General features: G+C 39.3%; 4 protein-coding genes across 5 annotated transcripts in view; 2 read left to right on the forward strand and 2 right to left on the reverse strand.

The window, feature by feature from the left end:
• LOC134822694 (ras-related protein Rab-13-like) overlaps window positions 1–26,165 on the reverse strand; it is a 61,240-nt gene that overhangs the window by 3,158 nt on the left and 31,917 nt on the right. The gene's annotated exons all lie outside the window — the stretch shown is intronic.
• LOC134822689 (ankyrin repeat and SAM domain-containing protein 6-like) lies at window positions 62–25,270 on the reverse strand (the record flags this gene model as incomplete). 2 transcript variants are annotated; one of them, XM_063833884.1, is given in 8 exon segments in its annotated part: window positions 62–129; window positions 297–442; window positions 7,328–7,456; window positions 13,859–14,002; window positions 15,331–15,430; window positions 19,503–19,663; window positions 24,708–24,848; window positions 25,032–25,270. In XM_063833884.1, coding segments are annotated over 8 exon segments (973 nt in total), but the record flags the coding sequence as incomplete, so codon positions are not given.
• Window positions 3,318–4,596, forward strand: LOC134822692 (crustapain-like). The gene has a single exon (XM_063833886.1). The coding sequence runs from the start codon at window positions 3,333–3,335 to the stop codon at window positions 4,569–4,571; it is 1,239 nt and encodes a 412-aa protein (XP_063689956.1). The 5' UTR covers window positions 3,318–3,332; the 3' UTR covers window positions 4,572–4,596.
• LOC134822690 (phosphatidylinositol 3,4,5-trisphosphate 3-phosphatase TPTE2-like) lies at window positions 21,690–24,303 on the forward strand. Its single transcript, XM_063833885.1, has 2 exons — window positions 21,690–23,439; window positions 24,127–24,303. Exon 1 carries the CDS (start codon window positions 21,784–21,786, stop codon window positions 23,368–23,370), a length of 1,587 nt encoding a protein of 528 aa, XP_063689955.1. The 5' UTR covers window positions 21,690–21,783; the 3' UTR covers window positions 23,371–23,439; window positions 24,127–24,303.

The following is a 26,165-nucleotide window of genomic DNA, read 5'->3' on the forward strand; positions in this document are numbered from 1 at the left end:
ACCCTGTAACACCCTGTAACACCCTGTAACACCCTGTAACACCTTTTGAAAAGGTATGCACCTGCTGAAAGAAGATACTCGACGACTCTATAGTGACCATGAAACACTGCTTGCATAAGGGCCGTCCACCTGAAAGAAGGAGAAATTAGAATTAGCGTGCACTTTTCAAATGTAAGTAAGTAAAGTGAATAGCGAAATTTTGGTGGAAAGTAATTTTCTCACCTTTTTTGGTAAAAACATGCAATTTACAACAGTTAAACTATTAAAACTTTTACAGTTTACAGCAAGACACTAACTTGTTATTTTCGTCCTGAGCATTGATGTCGCACCCCACCTCCAGCAACCACTTCACTATCTCCGTCTGTCCCATGACAGAGGCAAACATGAGGGGGGTGCCCCCCATTAGGGTGTTACTTTGAGTGTCTGCTAGACCTATCACGCTCTGCAATCGCTGGGTTGTACTATTTGAACCGGAGTATATAATAGCCACATTAAGTCACAGAACAGTCGCATAAAGTCTCAAAATGATAATACTTATACAATAGTCACATAAAGTCACACAATAATCTCAAAAAAGTCCCATAGTAGTCACATTAAGTAACATAACGATAAAAACTTTCATGATATAGGTTTCTTTGTTACTAATTAACAAGCAATTGTTGACACGTGCACAAGCGATAAATAGCTGGTTATCGCTCCTATGCCCAGCGATAATGTCTTATCGCTCGTGCGCTGCCTTAGGCTCATGGTAGTCGGTGCTGTGCACAATGCACATTGCACAAGCGGCATTCATTCATTCAATTCGTAAACTTCTATATCTCTAGATCTTCTTAGATTACAGTTATTTTATTCTCTATCGTGAATGAGATTTTTGCAGACTACTATTCATCAGAAATGAAAAATTCATATAGAATCATTTATAATCTATCTGAAAGATTTTTAAAACTATTACTTGAATAAAACAGCTGGATTCTACTCCGAGATTTTTTAGTCATGACACGCACTAAATGTTATGTCATGTAGTCCCACATGGTGGAAACATAAAGTAACCAGTCAAATTTATTACCAAAGCCATTCTCTGTCTCATGATGAGAAACGAATTTCTTTGACGAATTTTTGATTCAATTGAGAAGTATAAACCCTCCCCTAACAGCTGGAGGATTAATTTAAGAACGCCATTTGTCCAAGTTAACTTGGTTATAAGCCGTCAATTTAGTTGAGTTTAGACGCACATTTTTCGAAGACAAAGGAGTTCTCTGAGCTAACCAATCGCTTGAGTTAAATTCTATGATTAGCGAATAGAAATTTTAAAAATACTGTCTTGGGATAGACGACAACGGTTTATTTAAGTAAAGGAATCAAGACATTTCATCATACAATCTTTTATCAATCATGAAGGTTTTAATCGTGTTTTGTCTCGTAGTATCGGCCTTTGCTGCCGAGGATGCTCTCAGGCAACTTCTCAAATCCCCTAAAGACACTCTGAAACTTTATGGATCCTTCAAAGCTAAAGAAAACCTAAAGTTCCGAAGTAGCGAAGACGGCTTGAGATTCCGACTTTTCCGGGCAAACGCTGAATTTGTAGCATCTGCAAATGAGCAGAGCGAATCTACAGTATTCGGTCTTAACTTATTCTCCGCAATGACCTCTGACGAGAAGAAACAATACTTAGGTTTGAATATCACCGGACAAGAACGCAATCCTCCTGTTCTCGCCTCCTTAGCCTCAGTACCATCCGAGAAGCTGTGGACCAACGAAGGAGCCGTCACTGAGGTCTTCAACCAAGGGCACTGCGGATCTTGCTGGACATGGGGAGCAGTAGGAGGTCTGGAGACCAGATACAAGGAGAAATCCGGCAAACTGAGGAAGTTTGCTGAACAGGAATATCTGGACTGTACCTACAGCGACTCAAAGGATGGATGTCGTGGTGGATGGCCAGACAATGCCTACGACTACTCAAAAAAGCAGGGCGGAAGACTAGCGTCGTCTAAAGATTATGCCTACAGAGGAGAAGACAGTTCCTGCAAAGCTAGCTCCAAACGTAACTCTGCAGTGGCCTATAAAATCATGGGTCACGTAACCGTAGGTAGCACAGAGTCTGCAAATATTGAAGCCCTGAGTACCGGATCTCTCTCAGTAGCCTTCGAGGTAACTGACTACTTCCAGCAATACAAAGGAGGCATCATCAAAGACAAAACTTGCAAAGGCAGACCCAACCACGCGGTAACTGCTGTCGGATACACCCCCATGTTTGTCCTGGTTAAGAACTCCTGGGGACCTACCTGGGGAGACCGAGGGTTCGTCAAATTCGGCCGGCACCATACTAACTGTGGGCTCTTCTTTTACAGTAGTTATCCCCAACTGGTGGCTACCGGAACGTCTGACTCCACCCCATCAGACCCAGCAACCAGCTATAGGCCAGCAGAGGATGACAATCGTCCAGCACCAAATCCAACATGCAAGGACAACGCTCTTGATTGCACCGTGGATTACTGTAAGTGGGAAAGCATGAGAACTAAATACTGCAAGAGGACCTGCGGTTTGTGTGGTGATGATGAGGAGGGTGGTGACTGTCCCTCAGGGACAGAGAAGTGTTCGGATGGAGTCTGCCGACACCCACATATGTGCTGAATATCTTGCTAACCGTTCCGGTTATTTGATTTTAATAATTTAACGATTGATAGCGATAAAATGTGTTGTTAATTCTCGAATTCATATTGGGCTCTATGTACATGGCATCGACAAAATGACATTTCTTGCAACTTAGGGCGTGTTCACAAATAAGTTCACCCCGATTTGGAACTCATCAGTAAAAATACGACAGTCACTAGGCTCATCCCCATATTGTGTGCGGAATATAATATAACGATCCATCCACAATGTTACATAATCTCAAGTCCCAACTCCCCTCTTCCCGACAGTTGTTAAAAAGCTAAATAAAAGGCTAATTCAAAAGGTCTTTTGTTTCTTAGATAGGTGAGACAAAAGGCTAGACAAAGGTTAAATAACACAAAGCATTATCTTTAAAGAAATATCTTGAAAGGTAGTGAGCGGGTAGGTGGAAAAAGTAACAACAGCAAATGAGGAGTAGATTAGCGCCATAAGTTTATAAAAAAGTTTAATTGCTTTTGAGGAGAAGAAACAAATTTAATTCAGACAAATTCCATTATTTGACTGGAGCCGGAGGTGCTAACACCATTGTTGTAAATGACATTTTCAACAATGGCTAAGTTGGCTAAGTGACCAGTCATTCGCTATTCCCATTCAACACCTTTGTAACCATAAAGTATAAATTCAGTGGTTCGCGGTTAACGGCCACAAACTGCATCAACATGAAGACCTTCGTCGTACTAATCTGCTTGGTGGTGACCGCACACGCCTTTAAGGAGACCTTGAAGACCATCCTGAAGTCTCCTAAGAATACTCGACAGCTTTACCAACATTTCAAAGCCAAGCAGCACTTGAAGTTTGGCAGCAGCTTAGAGGAAGGCAAGCGATTTAAAAGATTCAAAAGAAATGCCAGATTTGTTGCACAGGCTAACGAGCATAGCACCACAACCAAGTTCGCCCTAAACTTCTTCTCAACCATGACGAGAGCTGAAAAGAGGCAGTACACAGGTCTGAATATAACCGGGCATTTTGCCAATTCGCCAAGGTTGTCATCAGGACTGCAAGCTGCAGCAACTGAAGTTATGTGGACAACCAAAGGAGCTGTAACTAAAGTTGCAAACCAGGGAACTTGCGGATCTTGCTGGACCTACGGAGCAGTAGCAGGTCTGGAGTCCAGATACAAACATTTCTCAGGAGTGCTGAGGAAGTTCTCAGAGCAAGAGTACCTTGACTGCGTCTACGAGGGACAGAGAGATGGGTGCCAAGGGGGATGGCCTGACGACGGATACACGTACAGTGCGGATAAAAGATCCGGCCAGTTGGCTTCCTCAGCTCAATATCCCTACACAGGAACAGACGGACAATGTCAGACTACCAAAGGCAACTCTCTTATCGCATACAAGATTACTGGATTTGAAAAGGTAGGAGGCACTGAAGCAGCTAACATCGTAGCCCTCAATACTGGATCCCTCTCCGTAGCATTCGAGGTGACGGACTACCTACAACAATATTCCAAGGGTATCATGAAGGACACAACCTGCACTGGGTCACCTAACCATGCTGTCGCTGCTGTGGGATACACCGCTGACTACGTTCTGGTTAAGAACTCCTGGGGTGATCAGTGGGGAGAGCAAGGTTTCATCAGGTTCGCTAGAAACCATGGAAATTGCGGGCTATTCGAGTACAGCTCCTATCCTAAACTTGCAGGAACAGGAACAACTGATACCAGCACTTCTGATCCAGCTGCTAGCTACACCCCGAACGATGACTCCAGCTCCGACGACTCTGCCTGTGTGGACGAAGCAATTGATTGCGAGAGCTGGATGTGCAGCATCTCGGGCTACGAAGATGTAATGAAGGAGTGGTGTCAAAAGACATGCAACCATTGCTCCAGTGGGACTTGTGCTACCGGCACGGTGAAATGCAGTGATGGAGTTTGCAGACACGAGCATATGTGCTAGTTAGTTGAGGAGAGGCGTGTTTGAATTACATTTTGTTTCATTTAGAAAATGTATCATAAGTTTTTGTTTTTTTTGTACTTCAGTGTCGTGCTTAATTAAATCTGTGAGTGTAAAATTTTCTGTAGTGTAGGATTCAAACTCGCATTAAACTGGAATTTGAAAACTTGTTCAGGTGATTTTAAAGGATAAGCAGGTAAAATTTCTAAAAGTTTTTCAAAATTGTCCCACTTTCAAACAAAGATTTGCATCAAGCATGCAGTGAATGAATGAAAAAAGCGAGCGACCGATTTCATTCTCGGTATCATTTTCCATTTGAGAACGGTAAATAAAATTGATATGATTTCCTTTAGTTTGGGAAAGGCCAAGGGGGACAATGGCAACGATCCACTTAACAGAATTAGCGTTTATTCCTGAATAGTGAATACATGCGTATCACGGGGATCCGTCGTAAAACAGGGGTTCCAAAAACCCACTTTGCGATGCTCATTGCTCCTTACCCCGGAGAGTAAAATTGTGCACATTTTGTTGAAAATCTCCATATAACTATTATATATTCCTGTTACCTTTATTAGCCATGAATTGGGGTATTTTTAACTGAGAATCAACGTCCCGGACGGCTTCTAGTGAGTCTAAATAAAAAATAAAATAAAATAAGAGTAAAGGGGTATAATAGTAAGTGGGTATAAAAGTCAATGGTAGTGCTTGCCAGCATTGTGATAGATAAACAAAGGCTTCAATGAAGGTTTACTAACAAGAAGGTTTATCGATAAAGGTAGTGAGTGGATAGATGGGAAAGTAACAACAACAATTAATGACCATGAAAGAAGTTTGAAAGGACATGTAGATTAGGTGATTAGCGCCGTAAGTTTATAAAAAAGTGCTTTGTTTTTTGGAGAACGAACAGACTGGTTGAGCTAACAGCAATCAGCATTGTTGTAAATGACATTTCCAACAATGGCTCAGTTAGTGGCCAATTATTTGCTATTATCATTCACTACCATTGTAGTTTCTACCCATAGAGTATAAATTCAGTGGTTCGGTTAACAGCCACAAACTGCATCAAAATGAAGACCTTCGTCGTACTACTCTGCTTGGTGGTGACCGCACACGCCTTGAAGGAGACCTTGAAGACCATCCTGAAGTCTCCTAAGAATACTCGGCAGCTTTACAAACGTTTCAAAGCCAAGGAGCACTTAAAGTTTGGCAGCAGATTAGAGGACCGCAAGCGATTTATACAGTTCAAAAGAAATGCCAGATTTGTGGTACAGGCTAACGAGCATAGCAGCACAACCAAGTTCGCCATAAACTTCTTCTCGACCATGACGAGAGCTGAAAGGAGGCAGTACATCGGTCCGAATATAACCGGGCATTTTGCCAACTCGCCAAGGTTGTCATCAGGACTGCAAGCTGCAGCAACCGAAGTTATGTGGACAACCAAAGGAGCTGTAACTGAAGTTGCAAACCAGGGAAGTTGCAGTTCTTCCTGGACCTACGGAGCAGTAGCAGGTCTGGAGTCCAGATACAAACATTTCTCAGGAGTGCTGAGGAAGTTATCAGAGCAAGAGTACCTTGACTGCGTCTACGAGGGACAGAGAGATGGGTGCCAAGGGGGATGGCCTGACGACGGATACACGTACAGTGCGGATAAAAGATCCGGCCAGTTGGCTTCCTCAGCTCAATATCCCTACACAGGAACAGACGGACAGTGTCAGACTACCAAAGGCAACTCTCTTATCGCATACAAGATTACTGGATTTGAAAAGGTCGGAGGCACTGAAGCAGATAACATCATAGCCCTCAATACTGGATCCCTCTCCGTAGCCTTCGAGGTGACGAACACAGTACAACAATATTCCAAGGGTATCATGAAGGACACAACCTGCACTGGGTCACCTAACCATGCTGTCGCTGCTGTGGGATACACCGCTGACTACGTTCTGGTTAAGAACTCCTGGGGTGATCAGTGGGGAGAGCAAGGTTTCATCAGGTTCGCTAGAAACCATGGAAATTGCGGGCTATTCGAGTACAGCTCCTATCCTAAACTTGCAGGAACAGGAACAACTGATACCAGCACTTCTGATCCAGCTGCTAGCTACACCCCGAACGATGACTCCAGCTCCGAAGACTGTTTGGACGTAGCAAATGACTGTAAGAAATGGATGTGCATCGTCTCGGCTTACACAGATTTAATAAAGAAGTACTGTCAAAAGACATGCAACCATTGCTCTAGTTGAGCTACTGGCACGGTGAGATGCAGTGATGGAGTTTGCAGACACGACCACATGTGTTAGTTAGTGGAGGAGAGGTGTGTTTGAATTACATTTTGTTTCATTTTGAAAATTTAAGTTGTTGTCTTTTTTGTACTTCAGTTTCGTAGTTAATTAAATCATAGGTATTCTGTAGCACAGGATTCGAACTGGGATGATACTGGAATTTTAAAACTTTTTAACAAACTTTATGACAATAACTTGGAGCATCGACAATTTTTAGTCTGTAATTTTTCACGTGGAAACTTCCAAATACTGAAAACTCTGAGTACTGATTATTATTTGTTTGGTAACCATGTATTCAGTAGATATTCAATCCTGATTCCTGATTCTCACAAAACAAAAGTACAACTTGATCAAAATCTATTTATTTAATATCAATGATGGCCCCTAAAAGTTTTCTTTTGAGATTATATTACAACCAAAATATTTAAAATTAAGCCTTACAAATATGTGTCACCAGAAATTAAAATTAAAAAGAGATTTTACCTGTAAAGCCTCAAGATCCCCATTTTCAATGGCGAGGGATATCGCCTTGCTAGAGTCCGGAATCGGCAAAGTTTCCGACAATAACGCCATCAACTCTCGTTTCTCCTTGGACTCAGTTGACCTGATCACCTATAAACATTTGGAATGATTATGAACAGTTGGCATGATTACCTGTAAACAGTTAACCACGATATAAATAGTTAATTACGCTATAAACAATTGCTCTTGCGATCTATAAACAGTTGGGTTAATTAGATGATAGAAATTGATTCGGGGTTATAATCAAAATTGATGTAATATATACATATCATAATTGTTTCGGGCTTGAGCTGAGCACAGAATGGATCGTAATTTGTATCGAATAAATTAAACTAAGAGGAGGAATATTCCAACAAATGCAACAAAAAACTGTAGGTTTTCATCGAACCAACTGTGTCATACCTACTGTTGGAGTTAAGATACGTTAAAAAATTGTTTAATACTTAAGAACCGAAAATCTGTCTTGTACTGAAAGAAAGCCGATCAACAACGAATTATGTTTTGTTAAACGTACGAACAACTCAATAAGGCAACCTACTGCCCACATGTCAGGATAGCAGCTTAATCAGCAAACATTATCACCAAACATAAAACATAATCATTGTGGGAACCAGAAAGGACCCGGGCACCCGACCACTGACAATAACCAACTGAGATGACCGCACAAAAGTGCAGATGAGTGGCTCTTTGGTTCACAAAACAGAGCTAAGACGTGTGTTTGTGTGTGTGTGTGTGTGTGTGTGTGTGCAGAATGCAGATAGTCAATCGTGTAAATTGTTGGGTATATTACCGGGCACACACCATGCTTGCAGTTGCCGCTCAGTCATTCTAAATTTTATTGCACTTCATTTCCTTTAGCTTACAATATGAGTTACGTGACCAATTTTACGAGTTGTACTTGGATTATGCTAAAATTAAGAAGCATAAGAGAGAACAGGTGGGAGAAGGAGATGTTTTATATTGCTACCCTCCTTCCAGTGCTATTCCATATTAACATTAAACAATCGTAGCCGGATACACAAATGTGAGAGAAGATAGGGAGTCCGGAGTAGTAAACAGAGGAAGTAGTTACAAACAGTTCCACGAACAATATATACATGTTTACCTGAAAATAAAACATTTCAGAACTGAGAGCAATCTACTCAGATATGATAAACTTATACATTCAGGAGTGTGGTAATGTTTTCAAGCTTGTTGACAACGTCCAGTATTTGTGGACCACACACAACTGCATAACTGCAGGTTTGAAACTCCGTGATCTGTAATAAATAACGCCTATTTCACTGCAGGAGATTAAGCAAACCATGGCTAATACTTACTAAAACTACTTAGGGATTGGTTTTACCACATTTCTTACCCAGAGGTCATTTGATCGTGGCACCATTCGGCCAAGTAAAGGAAGTTATTAACTCCCTTTACTTGGCCAAATGGTGCCACGAAATGACCTCTGAGTAAGAAATGTGGTAAAACCAATCCCTAACTAGTTTTAGTAAGTTTTAGCTTGGTCTCCAGTGAAAGAGGCGTGTTGGTCTCCAGTGAAAGAGGCGTGTTTCATTGCAGATGGAGTAGTGAGTAAAATGATTAACTGAACTAAACAGAGGAGATTTAGGAGTGATTAACAAAGAAAATGACAGGACAATATCTTTGATAGCTCATTAATCTACATGCCACTATTTGACTATTTCGTGAAGACTTAAAATCCGTTATAAAGTATAACTGTAGTACACTGTGTTGTGCTCACACCTCATCAATCTACCTATCTGTTCATTAGAGTATTAGGACGGACCTTTACAATGATATTGTGATTTGATTGCTATTTGCTACATAATATAACGCAGGGTTACATCGCCCACACTCAGCACAAACGAGATTGGTGGCACGAAAAAGGTGCTTGAATTAGTGCCAATTTAAGATAAGGATAGTCGATGGTCCTATAAGTCCCCCTCTGTAAGCTACTATACAGTATACACATAGCTATGGTGTAGAAATTGCAGCAAGCTTTTTCAAACACCCGCCCCCTATGCTGCTAACGTAATCTGTAACAAATGTGTCGTTCACTTTAAAATTAAGATCAGGGAAGGGTATAAAAAGTGAACCTAATCCGATATTTGAAAGTATGAATTATTTTAAAACAACAAGTTGCAACAAATAATCAAGATAACTCTCATCCCATTTTTTCGAAACAATAGATTTTCAGATTGCACTATGAAAGTATATACTATATATATATATATTTCGTAATGATGCGTGATGACAACCATAACCAAGCTAAGCTGATTAAAATTTAAACGTATCGACATCGACAATTAGTCAACCTAAACCTAAACATGAAGCTTACATTCATAATTGAAATGTTAATTGTGAGAGTTGAGCCAATTATTACAAATTAAAATATTAGATCACATCATAATCTTGACACAATCTTAAACTAGCCGTAGCACAAATAGCAATGCTGCTTGGAGTTGACTTGATATGTACGATCTTCATTGAAGTAGTCAGTAAAACAAGGACATGATACTATGTGTGGGGACTACGGACCCCATCATAACCCATTTCAAATTTGCCGCCTGGTTACATAGCACTGAAATACAATATAATTCAATATACAAATTCAAAGCAATGTAATCATAGTACACACCAGCCCAGACGCTCAACATTTTATGTTATGTTATGTGGATAGGAAAGTCGGGTTGAGTTGAGTAGACTGAGACATGAGGATTGGGAGATGCTCGGCAAAGTAGTAACACAAGGAGGTTGTGTATCATATTGATTACTCAAAGTGAGATTTTGGGATATCTATTCGCACAACGCCAGGTGGGAAAAAATTGTTGTTTCTGGATCGTTGAAAATCATTTGACTTACGAAATGAGATGAAAAGAAGAAATTTATTGCTTATTGTTTTTGATTGATTACCAATTCAAGCTTATCTTTTGATAAAGGTTTATAATAACTAATTCATAACTTTTCAAAAATTCTTGATCCAATGTATCAATCTATTATTCCACTCTTGTTAAGTTTTAAAAATTTAATTAAAATAACGCTATTTTAAAATGAAATGGACACCCATTTCGATCACTAAAAATGGTTAAAAAAGCACCATCATATGATTACTAGTACCTCAAATCATCTGAAACTAAATTACGAGATTAAACTTGTTTAGTGACTTCCACCTTCTAAACCCATGACGAAATAACGGTATTAATCTGAATAACTAGCTTAAAGAAATGATAATTACATGGCACATCCAACAAGTTCTATTATCAAGAGAATCCCGCCCTTTTATCTTTCAAATATATATTGACTACCGCGTGACAGCTAACTAAATTAAATCTCAATTCCCAGACCTGGTCACTTCCCATGAACAGTTGTTAGTGATAGATTGACCGGGCTAATAAAATTCGCGTGAATCCATGTAAGATTTAAGCAGGCATAATTATGCTTTTATGAATGCTAATGATAACCACGCTATTATTTAGGCTAATGTTAATATCAAGTCGGGTCTAACCAATGATTCATCCTAATTTTGTCGGACTGATCGATAAATTTACAATTGCAAGTCTTGTAGCATTATTGAGCTATGCATGAGTTAATCTCGGTTAGTGGGAGGTGTCTGGGCGGATCAGCACCTGACAATCGAAGACAGCCGGGCTAGACCAGAACACCATACTTGAAGCCGGGTTAGACCAGAACACCATGCTTGAAGCCGGGTTAGACCAGAACACCATGCTTGAAGCCGGGTTAGACCATAACACCATGCTTGAAGCCGGGTTAGACCAGAACACCATGCTTGAAGCCGGGTTAGACCAGAACACCATGCTTGAAGCCGGGTTAGACCAGAACACCGTGCACGAAGCCGGGTTAGACCAGAACACCGTGCACGAAGCCGGGTTAGACCAAAACACCATACTTGGAGTTCCCACTAGAGACAAAGAACTTCAGGAGCTCATGATAGTGGGTCTCAATTCGAGGGATCATATTGAGAATATAAAATTGTCCATGTCTGTAAGTATTCAGGCGGAAGGAATACCGATAGGGAAACCTAGCAAATAAGCCATTTTATTTTTGAAGTCATGGGAACGCGACGCTCCTATTCCTAATGCCCTCTTTGATCTCCTAATGAACAGGTTTTAACAGAGGCGGTGCTTGTTTCCTTGGTTACATTAACGATAAATTAGAAAAAAAAGTAATTTACCCAATGATCCAGAATCCCGATAGCCAGTTACGTGACAATGTGACAATCCTAACAATTAAACAGTTGTAAAGTCAGCTCTTCTTCAGACTTAACCACCCACGTGCAGGAAATTGAGATGAAAATGAAACAACATAACACAATGTAATAAACAAGAACACATAACCAACTTGAGTAATGAGTAAATGAGTAATCACCGAAAATGAGACAAAATCTACACAATTAGCAGGAACACACATAACCGAATATCTCCAGCTCGAGTAATCACCGTCGACTAATAAAAGTAAAACGAAGAGCTAGTATAATTTGGGAGATACCAAATTTACTTGTTTTAGCCCAAGAACGCATTTCCGTCTGTAATAGGTATGTACAACTTTTAGTCACGATTATGAAGATGTGGTTATCATGTGTATTATCCGGTCAGGCTTAATTAAACCCATTAAAATATTGGCCCAGGTGTAATCTAAAGCCTCATGTTCATTGATTTTATTTGCAAGTCAGCGTGGCTCTGACAGGTAACTGCTAAGTGATCTTTAAATAGCGACCATGCCTTTCTTTCATCGAAACCCCTTAGCAGTTAGCTCAAAATGTTGAAAACGATAACTTTATTCAATTTCAAGCTCATTTTCTGTGGCTAAAATGGTCAAAATTGATCGTTGCATTTTTAATTGAAGTTGAAATGATTGCTATGATCTTGCTGGTCTAAAATGAGAACAGGCTAGCGCAGGTTGCAACCCGAATCCGATAGCTGATTCCATTTCCTGATAACCCTGAGTTGCATCTCTATCCTAACGTCATGATCGCAGATAATTAAAAAAAAGTTTGCACACTTCTTTATCCTTAACGATCGCTTGAAACGGGTAACCATGATATCATTTTAAGATTCAGAGTCTGTTCAGAAAATTGTCGTTACTCATGAAATGAGATCAGTCGGAATTAATGATTACGTTGGCCGGTAGAGAAGGAAGATGCCGTGAACGTGGCGGCAATTATCAAGTCTAAAAGAGCGACTCATTTTGTAACCGTCATTAAATCTAATTCGATAAGCGACCGAGAGGGTTTACAATTTACCAAAACGTAATAAGAACCGTCGCGAGAAAGTAAAGACCGCCATAACAACAATCGTGGAACCTGCAGCGAAAATGAGAAATCGAAGAACTAGTGGATTATAATGGACAGAATGGCCGATAAAGTGGCATGTCGTGATGAGAAAATCAGCTCGGCGGCCAATAGTTTATTCCTAATCAACCGGGCTCTCCTTCTCAGCTGTAATTACCTAATCAAGGGGTGATTAGGGCTTTTCAAAACTGGTGGAAATGATAATTACCCATGGTAACATTAAAATGAGTTTGATCACATCAAAAATTCATAAAAATTTCCTGTCACCGTGTCACGACCTTTTTACGCAAGAGTAGACGTGTCCAAATCATGAGTCACATATTGTAATCATTAGTCGTGGCTGCAACAATAGTAGCAAGGTGGGAGGGGTGAACGGAGACTCGGACAACGCAAGTTTTAAAGCTTGTGTTCGACAAAACTTCTCTTAATCCTGATTGACGTTAACGTTTCGGCTGGTTGAAAAAAGCCGAAGTAAATGATAAAATTGTATCGCAAATTACCACTGTCTATAAATAAATTGCGAGTGGTTCACCGAAAAGCGTCAAGAATTACCATCAGACTTTGTCTGGGTGACTGCCTAATTCTTGTCAGGATAGAAAAGGAAAAGAAGATTAACACAGTAAAACTGAGACCAAGAATAAAGTCGGACTTCTGAAGTCCTGTGGACGTGGGCGCCCTAATTATGTCCATGTATGCACATAATCGAACTACATGTGACATGTACCCTATTCCCCCCAATCACGAAATATATCATAGCATATTTTTGTAACAAACTACTGTTTTGACCCCAACTGTAGCGACTTATTTGTGACCTATTCCGTACTAGTTGATTATGTGTCGGTAGTTGATAGAATGTTCCTCCTCAATATCATTGTATCACTATTACTACCATTACTTACTATTACTATACATATCACTATTACTTACTTCAAGTTTTATTATATTTATAGACACTCTTCTGAGTAATGGCGGAACTGTAAAGAAAATTTTAACAAATGAAATTTAAAACTAAGTTTAGATTAAACATAAACATGCAACTATTCATAATAATATAACATATTGTGCCTGGCAAAAATTCATTATACTGACTTCTCTGAGGGAGAGTAAGAGGCTCTGTTTTGCACCACAGCCTTCAATACTATTACACTTACAGGAAAGTAAGAACATTTCTGAAATTAGAATACCTGAAAGAGCAGGGTATTGTTCTTAGTATCAAAAGCGGAGGAGGCGGAGTCCAGCAGGGTACGGCAGGTTGGCAAGTCGCCAGACAGTAGACTGTAGAGTAAAGCAGTCCAGCCTGTGCCGCGCACTGATCGGGTTACATCAGCCTGAGGGGAATATTCCACATTATATTATTGGTAATAATATTGATTATTGATAAGATAAAATGATAATAGGACAGGGACTTCGGGGAGTGATTCTTGTTGAGAGCATTCTCACTTCTCATGTTTTGATTGGTGTATCAGATCAACCTCGCCACCTCGGCTGTTCTGATTGGCTGATCCTTGTGAAGTCCCGTATTAACACTCCGCAGAGCCAGTCAGTCCCGAGTTATAAGAAAGCAAGATAACGGAGTACAATGATAATTTGCAACCAATCAGCGTTCAGTTAGATAACCATTAACCACGTGCACCGCTGGTGAGCCAATCAGCATCTATAAGTGAGATAACGGGTCTTGCTCATTCCGAGGAAGGAAAATTCTGCTTTATAGTTTATATCACCTTATCTTTATTCATCAAAGTATTAGTATTGATAAGACGCACCAACTATGATGAGGAAGACGATAAGAAAAACACGTGTGCGATTAAACCCCTGAGGGCCGACCGAGACTAGAAACAAAAAATAAACTGGTAAAATAAAATCAAATAGTACCTACTACCTATGAGACGGGTGCCTTTAAACTTATCACTGACAAATCAAATACCTGAACCCTGACTACTGTCACTCTATTAGCCATACCCACGAGGATCTCATGTTATGAACGAACTCTAGCAACCGATTACCACCGACCATCCTGGTAATAGCCAGGCTGGTCACCGGTTCTATTACCAATTGAGAATTGGTCAGAATAATGACAGCACATCAATCAATCAATGGGCATGTTTATCCCAGAACAAATTATTACCATATCAGCTAATCAAACCACGCAATTATTTGTTCCTTTTTTTTCGTTATAATTATATTTTGAATTTTTTCATTAGACTAACTAAACTTCAGTGCAATTTTAAAAGGTTTAAACTGGTCCTGGGATAGAAATTTCGCTCTGTATCACTATCATTCCTACAGAATTAGGCCTCTCTGCCAAATTATGTAAGCCGAGGGGGAGCCAGTTTGGAAAAGCTTACGCTACTACTATAATTTCTACACAATAGCTAGAAACTGTACCTTACAGTTGGTCAGACTCAGAGCTTGCTGCTCGTTTCTATGGAGCTTTATATAACCAACCGATTGATATCTCATCCCTCGTGATCATAGCTACTATTAACAGTGCTCTATGTGGAGGCATGTAAAATCATTTCTGCTTTCCTGCCAAATTTGGCTCGGAAGTGTGATAATTTAACTTAATACTGACAAATAAAATACTTTCTTAACTCTAACTACTGACACTGATAAAGGTATGATTGTTAGCCATACCCAGTACCCACGAGGATCTCACGTTAAAATGAAGGAGCAGTTTAACAGTTGAAATATGCCCGTGATAGGCAGAGTAAGACAGAGCTTCGCACAGCTCATCCTTGAATTCTTCTTCTTCTTTCCTGTTGGGGGATAACATGAGAACGAATAATTACGAATAATTTCGCCTTTTCAAAGTCAGAGTTGAAACTTTATTACTCTCTATATATATCGACTGAGTACAGTGTTGTTTATTTTATTTACATATGTTATACACTGTACTGCCGTTTTCTGGCAAAAGTGCTTATGTAACATTTTGGAAATTTCGGGTTTTTTGGTCTAATTTTTGTTTTTGGGTCAAGAATACATTCGCCGACCCCCCGAAACCCCCTTTTTGGAACCCCCTATAAAATGCAAAAAATGGTCATTTTTCTGAGAAAAGTGCTTAAGTAACATTTTGGAAAACGGGTGCCGATTATCTCAAAAATGGTGCCATTTCGGGAACTGAAAATGATGGCATTGTTTTCTACGTCCAAAACTGGCAAAATGACGGCAATTTGGTGATCGTGGGTCTTTTGGCCTGGAAAAAAAACAATTTATTGCACTTAAGTTTTGTGAAAACGAAATTTTAAAATTTTGTATTTCAGCGTGTCCCAATATTACAACCAGTGTTTCATCACAACAGTTTAAGGCTTATTTTTCGTCTTATTTTTGATGACCAATGGTTTGAACGGGTCATTTTCATCAAAACATGGAGTTTTTGCCGATGTGGCTGTACTTAAGCACTTTTTTAAGAAATTCAAACTATAATCGGTGATTTTTAGGCACTTTCCGAGAAGTTAGGATGATGAAACCTTGTCATAAGTCTCAAAAGTCGACAAAGCACCTTAGAAACATAGTGGGTGCAGTTTAAATTTGACAGCAGCTAGCAGCACAGAGTAATTTTACAGAATTGAAATCTTTGAAGTCAATTTGCACAAAATTAACCTTGTGTTACTTAAGCTCTTTTGTCAGAAATCCCACCCTGTCACACAGTGTACAGGGTGGGATCATATCTTTTAAACGGGAACCGGATACGAGGGCGGAGAACACAAGGGCGGTAGACACAATAGCGAATCACATGAATCACTTTAACATTGACAAACGGGTTTTTTGATGTTCTAAACAGTCTGGTTGAGGTAAAGCTTAGTTCGAAGAATTGGATCTACTCACGTGTAAATTTGAAACAAAACATAGTGATCAAGTGATGGGACAAATAATCACCCAGATTTAAACGAGCCAAAAATTGAGAGATTTTCCTTAAATATCTCAGCCAACTCAGCAGCATATTTTAGGGTTTGGTAACGTGCTTAGACCAATCAAACACTGCCTAGATGTACATGTGACAAACTTGGCGTTCAAAATATCGCAGTCGCTGACGCTACGGTTACCCGGGTTTAGATCAGGGGTAGTACGCACCCAAACGGGTATTTACTTTGGGTAGACGAATTTCACTGAGATGTGTTCACTCAATTTCAAACCATCAATCCTCTCAGCTAAAACGACCATCATTTAGGACGGTTTTTGTTCTGCCTTCGTGTTCATACTGAAATGAATCATGTGATTCGCCCTCGTGTCCACCCTTTTAGGAAAGTAACGCCCTTGTGTCCTCCGCTCTTGCGTCTACCGCCCTCGTGTCCTATACCCCTTTTAAACAATTAATAAAGTACACACCACTTGTGAAGTGTCCATAAGGGACAGTTATCTGCTAAGACTTCAGTTATTTGACAGAACTTAACACCACGGTGTTAAGTTCTGTAATAAAGTTCGAGAACATCGAATGTGGAGAACGGGATATTCATATAAATAAAGTTTGTAAATTAGATTAACTTTAAATTGATCGAGTTTTTTCATCGATCAATCTATTGATCTATTTGATAATTGTTAATCAATAGATACTGTACATTATATTAACAAAATACACTAAATTCAACGAGCAACCATAGATCCTATAACTCACACACTTTAAGTCGTTCGTACACGATGTGTTGTATCCGAAGCTGATTTCTGGCGAACTGTTTATTTGTCGCACTTGAGTGCGTTTCGGACTACAGTACGTGAATGATTTGATTGTGTGCTTTAAATTATTCCGGATCATTTTCAAATTGTTTCGACCTTGCACAGACATAACATTTTAAAACTAGCAATTTTGTTTTTTCGAACCTTTCAACACATGTTTGTTTGTTTGTTTATAGAACCCGTCCCCAATCTCGTATTGGAAAATAACTAAACTTAATTAGTTTAGTATTTTTAGTATTTACTATCGATATCAGATCTCGATCCCTACATACTTCCAAAATTTAAATCTCAAATTTTCTGCACAATGTACTGGAATGTTTTTTTGAAGAAAAGTGACATACGGGTATATGCCTCACAGAATGGCTAGCCTCACAGAATGGCCAAATTTGTAAATGTTTTTGTAACTAATTTTTTTATATACCGTAGAAATAAAATCAACGATTTAATTTTAGGAAAGTAAAATTAATTCCCTGGTTTCTTTAGTCAGCTTTAAAGTCAGAAAATCAAAGTTTGTAACGTCGATACCAAACCGATTATTAAGCGATGATAGCTAAGTAGTAAATAGTTGATTTAGGGCCTGTCGTGATATCATGGATCGCTTAGGTTCCACCAGGATCTGGTAGTGGTAGTCTTCATAATTCTGCGGCCTCTATGTATCGTCATCTCGCACAACTCCTTAATGTTTTTGGTATGAGAAAATTTGCAGCCTTCCAGACATTGATTGAGTTAACGAGGTGTTTTACGAACTTCTTTGGAGTGAAAATTAATAATAATATTATTTCACATCCTTTCTCAGGGAATCTGGACAAGGATCAAATCAAGTAATCAATTGTTGTTGAGCAGCAATTCTGATAAGAATTAATTAAATTTTCAGCTCCTCCCTCAGACTAGTTGATTAGCGATTGGCTGTTTCTCAATCTTTATTCTTACTCAATTTGTAAAATGGTTTACGTTTCTCACGGGTATGCTGTAAGGAACTAAAATCACAACTAGTGCAGTTAAATAATAATTGCTTGGCATTACTTTGCTAATTTTTCTTAGATATTGTTCCTGACGTGGCTCAAATTTTCTTAGGAAAGTAAAATTAATTCTCTGGTTTCATTAGTCAGCTTTAAAGTCGGAAAATCAAACTATGTAACGTTGATACCAAAACGATTATTAAGCGATGATAGCTAAGTAGTTGATAAGTTGATTCCTGGGTTGCAGAGTCCTCCTGATTTTCAGTCTTTGAATGTGGTTTTTGTTTTTGTTCAGTTCTGTCCATATTTCCTTGTGTTATGTTCAAAGTTTTGTTGTGTCATGTTGTCCTCAAATTATCTGTTCGGCTTGCGACTTATATTGGTTCAGAAAGGAAAACTTCTACTTAGACTGGCAACTGTTCTTAAATATTGGACACCAAAAGAATGTCAAAAATTGTCCTATTAACAGACAGCCTAGCTATAATGGATTAACAAACGAATGACAATAGAATGACAGCATAGTAATAGAAACACTTAGGTGATAAAGAAACACATTTAGAATATACGAAAGACACTTTCCTTTTTTTAAATATTCATTATCAGGCCATACATCTAAAGCGTTGTGCGGGTTTCAACACATTACGTTATGTCACATTATGTAATGACACATTATGACTACCTGTTGCCATGTTATTATGTTAAAGAGGTATCAGTTTGGTTTTGATTTGCTAACAATCTTTCAGTTCTATTTTAGTCAGCTATATTTTACAAACAACTTACTTTTTATATCTTCTGACGTGTGTAACAGTGTAAAGTGTAATTTATCCTTTTACGTGATTTCATACTAAAGTACTAAGACTTTTGTATTATTCGATATTTCAATCGAACAATTCTGTAGCTATGATCAGGCATAAAATTTAGTCGGAAACGTCGATTCCCGGTCTTGCCTTACCGTTGATGCAAACCTTAAACCCACTATATTTAGATCCTGCATGGACTACCAGCATTACATCATCATATTTGTCATACGTTTTATGACCCGCCGCGCACGAAGTGCGCGGCTCCCCCTGTATCGTCAGGACGATACAGGGGTCGTTTCACCATAGTGAAACGACCGTGGGGGTCGCAACGTGATACAACATCATATATAGTATTGAAGGTGTTATCAGTCGTCACTGATATGATTAAATCGTCTCACCTTGATTGGTTGAGAGAGGTTATAAGACTCTGCACTATGTCGTTGTGTCCCTTAGCAGCGGCCAGAACCAGGGCACTCTGCTTAAACTGGTTCCTGATCAGGATGTCCGCTCCGAACTCTAACAAACACTTTACACACCGCACGTGACCACTCGCTGACGCCTGATGAGTAGTTAAAGTGTTAAAACATAGTACATAATTTAATTTTCCAATTTAATACTGTTATTTATATGATATTGTAGAAGGGGACAATTAATTTTCAAACCAATTTCCTTTATTTCTGATTTCCTGATAAGCTCACGACCACAAAACCTTTTGTCATAAGGGCTGTCTGCCGTTAGACATTATAATAGAGGGCATCATAATTGACAAAATATAACCTACATACGAAGCAGACAGTCGACAGTAACTTTAAATTTGATAATCGCCAGTAGGATAAGAATAGTGACAGATCACAGAACTGTCTCCGAACACATGTAATGAAAGAACACTCGGGACAGCTGCTATAGTTATTATATATAGAAATATTACAATAAAGCTTTATTGCACCTGTGTGAAGTCAGGCCTTTGTTACGGTGACCGTTGAATAATTATAAAATTAAAAGCTTTATGCACTCATCAGGCATAAGTCACTACTGTTAAATGTCTGTCAGAATTTAAATATTTAATTATTTTCTACTTTTGTTAGAGTTCCTGCAAATTCAGCTGAGTCGAGACTTTTGGCGGTAAACAGAATTGCGCTGCTTATTTCGATACAGTTAAAATCTCTGAATTTAAAGGTCAAGGTATTTATTTTAAATAGTATTCCTCTGTAATTATTAGTCATTGACAAAACCCCTTTCCAGCATGTTTCAGTATATCATTAGTATTGATGATTAGTATTGATTATCGGTAACTAAAGGAAGTAAAATGGCCTGTATTTTATGGGGTTACCTCTTGCTTGTTTGTACTAATTTCTAAAGATATATATTATATAAAGATATTCATCCCAATTTCCTCCGCTCATTACCATATTCAATATTATCTACATATCTCATGTGACTTTTACAACCTTTTTGCTCGACTGCTTGTAATTCCGTGTATAGTTACCATTTACTAACTGACCGGAGTACAATCCTGACCTAGAAGAGAAAATTTAGTTGAACAGGTGGCGACCACTGCTTCATTATACCTGAAAAGGTGTTTTGGTGCAGGAAGAACAACCAATTTTCATATTAAGTAGGCGTTCACAAGCGCCCCCAATATTTCACAATTCCTTTTGTCATAATATTATACTACAAACTAATATATGTTTTAAATGCAACTTTGTATATGTGTGTACACTGTACGCATCGAGAAAGTTCTCATATTACGCCCATAAATTCCACATTAGTATCGTTAAAGTAATAAATTGAAGTCTTATTCTAGATCAGAATAGCTAATTTAGAAGGCAAAAGAGAGCGTAAGATTAAATTATATTCTTTTTTGGCACCTTTCCAGTTCTCCGATGATGTAGTCTGATGACTAATAACAAGATCACAGCTGTATACATTAAATCACATCACTTCGTCATTTGAGCCTCTTGGATGTGTTGTGATACATTGTGCCTCTTTTTACTGTAATTTTACCGTTCGAATTATCAGGTATGTTTTGGCTTTAGTATACAGTGTTTATTGGACAGTGTATAGATATATGGTCGTGTACGATTTACCTATTCTTTGTACCGTTCAGAGCTAACGTTAGACACTTATTAGTGGATAAATGTTAAGTTGACAGTAGTCGAGTTGAGTGTGAGTTGCACTTTTGCTAGCTATGGTATACCAACTTTAGAGTTTAACCGTTAAATTACCACTCCTTTCATCTGATCGGTTTTTTTTTAATTTTCTGATCACCTCACTGTATACAAACAACGATAAATTGGAAGCCGATGTGTTACTGTCATCAGCTTTGATAAAGAAATTTTATATTGAATTAGTGATAGAGCAAGTTTTTTAGCGATATTTGTAGGCCAATCTTCTCACGAACTTCTATTTCGTCAACTTTTTATTTATTTACGTAATATGAGATGTAAAGCTCTGCGCATAATTTGGGAATTTAGTCCTCCTGATATCAAATTTCTCAACCTTAGATATTTCCCGTATTTTCTTACCGTGTTATCAGTTTATCACGGAATTCCATAAACCATCCACAAATATGAGTGTCATTTTCTTATTCTTTCTTACAGATGGTTTGTTGTCCAAGAAGTTTTGAAAGCAGTTCACGCTCGAAAGACATTTAAAAGTTGTTTTACAAAATCAATCAAAATGAGCCAAGAGGATGATACGTACCAAAACAGTGCAGCACCCGCAGCAGTCAAAGTCAGCCACTCCAGAAAGCACGGTGCATCATTCGTCTCCCTCGACATAGATCACACAGCCTCAGACGGTCGGACGGAGAGCACCGATCAGCTAAATATTGCAGATGAAAACGACAGCACTCTCTTAAACGCCCAGTTCAGAGTGCGGCTTGTGGTCGAGCATATTGCTGTCCAGATTATATCCATATTGTTAATCTTGATTGATGTTGGCTTGACTGCAGCAGCGATTGCTAGCACTGATGAGACTTTTGATAAACGAACTGGGATCGTCAGCAATGTCATTCTGGGCTACTTCATATTGGAGATTTGTCTTAGATTCTTCGGGATCGGCCCTAAAACGTTCTCTAAATCGGTCTGGGAGATGCTAGACGCCTTGGTTATTGCCGTATCTCTGATAATCGCTCTTACTATAAAAGATCCAGAAGGCAGTGAGTTGGGGAGACTGTCAGTAATAGGTAGATCTTTCAGGATGATACGATTGTTCCGTCTCATCCCTCAGTGCAGGAGGTGCATTCTGAGTGCCAGGCTGACGACCAGTGAAAACAAGAGGAGATACAGGGAGGATGGATATGATCTGGATCTAACATACATCACGGAGAAGGTCATCGCAATGTCCTTCCCATCCTCCGGATGGCTTGCTCTCTACAGGAATCCTTTAGAGGAGGTAGCTAAGTTCTTTAAATCGAAACACCCTGGACACTTCAAGATCTACAACCTTTGTTCGGAGCGAGACTATGGGTACCAGCCGTTTGACTACAGCGTGCAGAGATACATGATCGACGATCACAATGTACCCACTTTGCACCAGATCCTGGATTTCGTCCGGGACGCTCAGAGGTTCATCAAGAAGAGTGAACAGAATGTGATTTCTGTGCACTGCAAAGGTGGCAAGGGGAGGACGGGAAGCATGATCTGTGCGTACCTCATGTATAGTGCCAAGTCTCAGTTCCCCACAGGCGAAATAGCACGGGAGTTCTTCGCTACACGCCGCTCAGATATGAGGGTGAGCGGAAAGTTCCAGGGGGTGCAAACACCCTCACAGTGTCGGTTTATCGACTACTGGCAGGAGATTATCCACAAGTATGACTGTGCTATCCCTGAGGCACCCTCGCTTTTCATCAAGACGCTGAAAGTACACTCGCCTCCAGTACAGATTCAAGAACCCAACTGTGATCTACTGGTGGAAGTCTGGGACAGATCCAACGTGATATCCTCCTTCAACCTTGCATCTTGCAGTTCTGTCTGCAAGGTTAGTTTTCAAGAGGATATACTTAGCATTGATTTCTTAGATCACGTCAAACCGTGTGTCACCGGGGACATTAAAGTTCGGTTCAAATCTCCAAAGCTGCCTATAAAGTACGACAAGGCATCGTTTTACCTGTGGTTCAACACGATATTCGTAAGGGGAGGTGAACTGTTTGTCGAGAGGGAAATGTTGGACAATCCCCATTTTACAAAGTATAATAAAATTTACAATGAGAACTTTGGTGTGACTGTGTCGTTCGATCAGAAGCAACAGCAGAGACTAATCTGAGATTTTATAGATTGTTTAAGTTTTATCGTTCGATAAATGTCGATAAAACGTTTCAATTAAAGTACATTTGTAGTACTATTGTTTGGTGTAAAATCCGGATTGGAGTATTATTTATGAGTCGCATTGTTGTAATGTATTCTGGGTAAAATTATCTTTATCCCGGTTGTTGCGACAAGTAAAAATGCTCTTATTAGGGAAAGGAGATTACTCGACGTTTCAATGTAACTACATCGTATTCATGATCTCAAATTATTTGTTATATAGTAGTGTTGAAAGTATTAATTTTAATACTTTCAACACTACTATATAATACTATAATACCTCCGCCACTGAGTGCTGCGCGCTATAATTCCCGACAGCTTGCTGGAGGGAATTTGCGGGCACGAAGTTGCGGAGGTATTATATTTTATAATACGTTCCGGTTCCGATTGCAGAAGGGGTGTAATCCGATACGTGCGCATCATACAATATAGTGTCTAATATATAGAACGCCAGTGTTATTTGTTTTGAAACTTGCCGCCAGCCAGTCTGAGTCTGGGCTGATAATACCCTCGCTTCTCTTGCGGGAAAAATGAGCAAATTATCAGCCCTCGGTGTCCCCGAGTTTTAGTGGATATAATTCCCGGAAGGTATTATAACAAATAATTTGAGATCATGAATACGATGTAGTTACATTGAAACGTCGAGTAATCTCCTTTCCCTAATAAGAGCATTTTTACTTGTCGCAACAACCGGGATAAAGATAATTTTACCCAGAATACACTATTGTTTGGGGACACGAATCAGATTTTTTGTGTTATCTTACTGCAGTACCTAAATAACTGTTAAAGTAGATTTCTGTTTATTATGTCGATTGCGTACAGTCAGACTTTGATTTAAAGCTGATCTGATTAATTATGTTGTCATGTTAAGATTATGCGTTCTGTTGATAAATTATTCCAATTGACTAAATTTCGTTCTAAACTAGACTTATTTACTTGTTATAAAAATATGTGTTCAATTCGACAAAATTTGGCTACTTTATGAAGCTGCTAACAAGACGAATGATTATCAATCTCTTCAATGTTGACATCCTTTGGAACAGTTTCCTACGCCTGAGCGGCATTTATAGGTAAACCCCACACAATGCTTTTTAACAGAGTTGAAAGATGATTAATGGTGCGTATAAGCCTTAGATACGACGGCAAAATTGTTGTCAAAATGAAATGGCTAAATTCCTACGACTCTAAAATTGACAAATAAAGTTTCAAATCTATACGTAACTTCATCAGTACAGCTTAATACACATATTACTATTAACTACACAATAAACATAATACACATACGACTGCCCAAACCTGCATAGTAGCAGTCCAGCCGTAACAGTTAGCTCTGTCAGGATCAGCCCCATGTTTGAGTAGTAATCTGACTACGGACACGTGACCTTCTTTAGCAGCGTAGGTGAGACACGTGTTGCCTTCTGGGTCGGACACATTTATCTGGGGGTGGGGATATGGTTAGCTGGGTAGTGGTTTCGCTCTGATCTGCTTAGTGGTTCGGGATATGAACAAGAACTATCCCAAAAACTAAGTACATATTTTCGCGTCATGTGACTCTAAAAGTGGTAATCATTTTTGAGACAGTTGTTAATCCAGTACATTATATGGCACTGATCATCTCACCTCAGTCTTTGGGAGTAGTGCCCTTAGTGTTACAATGTTGCCCAACTCAGCAGCCCGAAGTATTTGTACTGAGAAATCGCACATCACTGGACATTTCGCATAACTGAAACTGTTTCCAACAAAAACTTGACGAATAGGCAAACTTGAGCTAAGCAGGTACTGTTGGTTGATATAGAGGATACAAACAAAGTATTAACGTAATATGCAAAGCGTGTCGAATAGATAGCTAGAAATGTACTCACAAATATTGAGCAACTCTAAATCATGCTTGTTATACACTCCCGCAGTTTAAAGAAGCAGACAGTCAGCGGTGAATTCAACACGTGGTTTATCGACTGAAGATCAGACTACAAGTTGTTCTGGAAAATAGCGCATTCATCATGATGGCTCTCTCCGGATATTTTCACAGTCAACTATCACCTGATGGATAAATAAAATAAAGAGACGAAACAGAACGATAATAACTAACTCGAGAATAACGTGCACGCTTGTTATCCAGCATGTTTTATATACTACGGGTGTGCTGATCCGACCGTGCGTGCGCAACTTCTATAAAAAGTATCTAGCGCGCTGCGGTCAGTCGTTATCCCAAACCACCCTACGGTTCAGCCAGAAATTCCCCTTGAAATTGCCTTTTTAATCGTTCTGTTTATCATTCCGATCATACTCGAACGAAGGCCATTCGGAGATCAAGATTTAAGAACCACACAGACAACCAATTATAGACTTGGCTTCTATGGGAGCTATCTTACCTCAGCATGGTGTACACGACTGTCGATCACAAATTCCTACAAAATTGTCTCGGTTAAATACTTACTTTTTCAAAGTCCTGAGTGACTTTTTGACAAGACGACAGATATACCATCCATTATCAGTTTAAAGTCTTTGACATCCTACAAACTTCCCCAATCCTAATACAAACCACAAGATTAACAGCCGTCCCCCGGTACTCTCTCCCTCTCCCTCTCTCTCTCTCTCTCTCTCTCTCTCTCTCTCTCCTCTCTCTCTCTCTCTCTCTCTCTCTCTCTCTCTCTCTCTCTCTCTCTCCTCTCTCTCTCTCTCTCTCTCTCTCTCTCTCTCTCTCTCTCTCTCTCTCTCTCTCTCTCTCTCTCTCTCTCTCTCTCTCTCTCTCTC

This window comes from Bolinopsis microptera, chromosome 11 (assembly GCF_026151205.1).
Source record: "Bolinopsis microptera isolate Bmic1 chromosome 11, MBARI_Bmic_1.0, whole genome shotgun sequence".
Classification (NCBI taxonomy): Eukaryota; Metazoa; Ctenophora; class Tentaculata; order Lobata; family Bolinopsidae; genus Bolinopsis; species Bolinopsis microptera.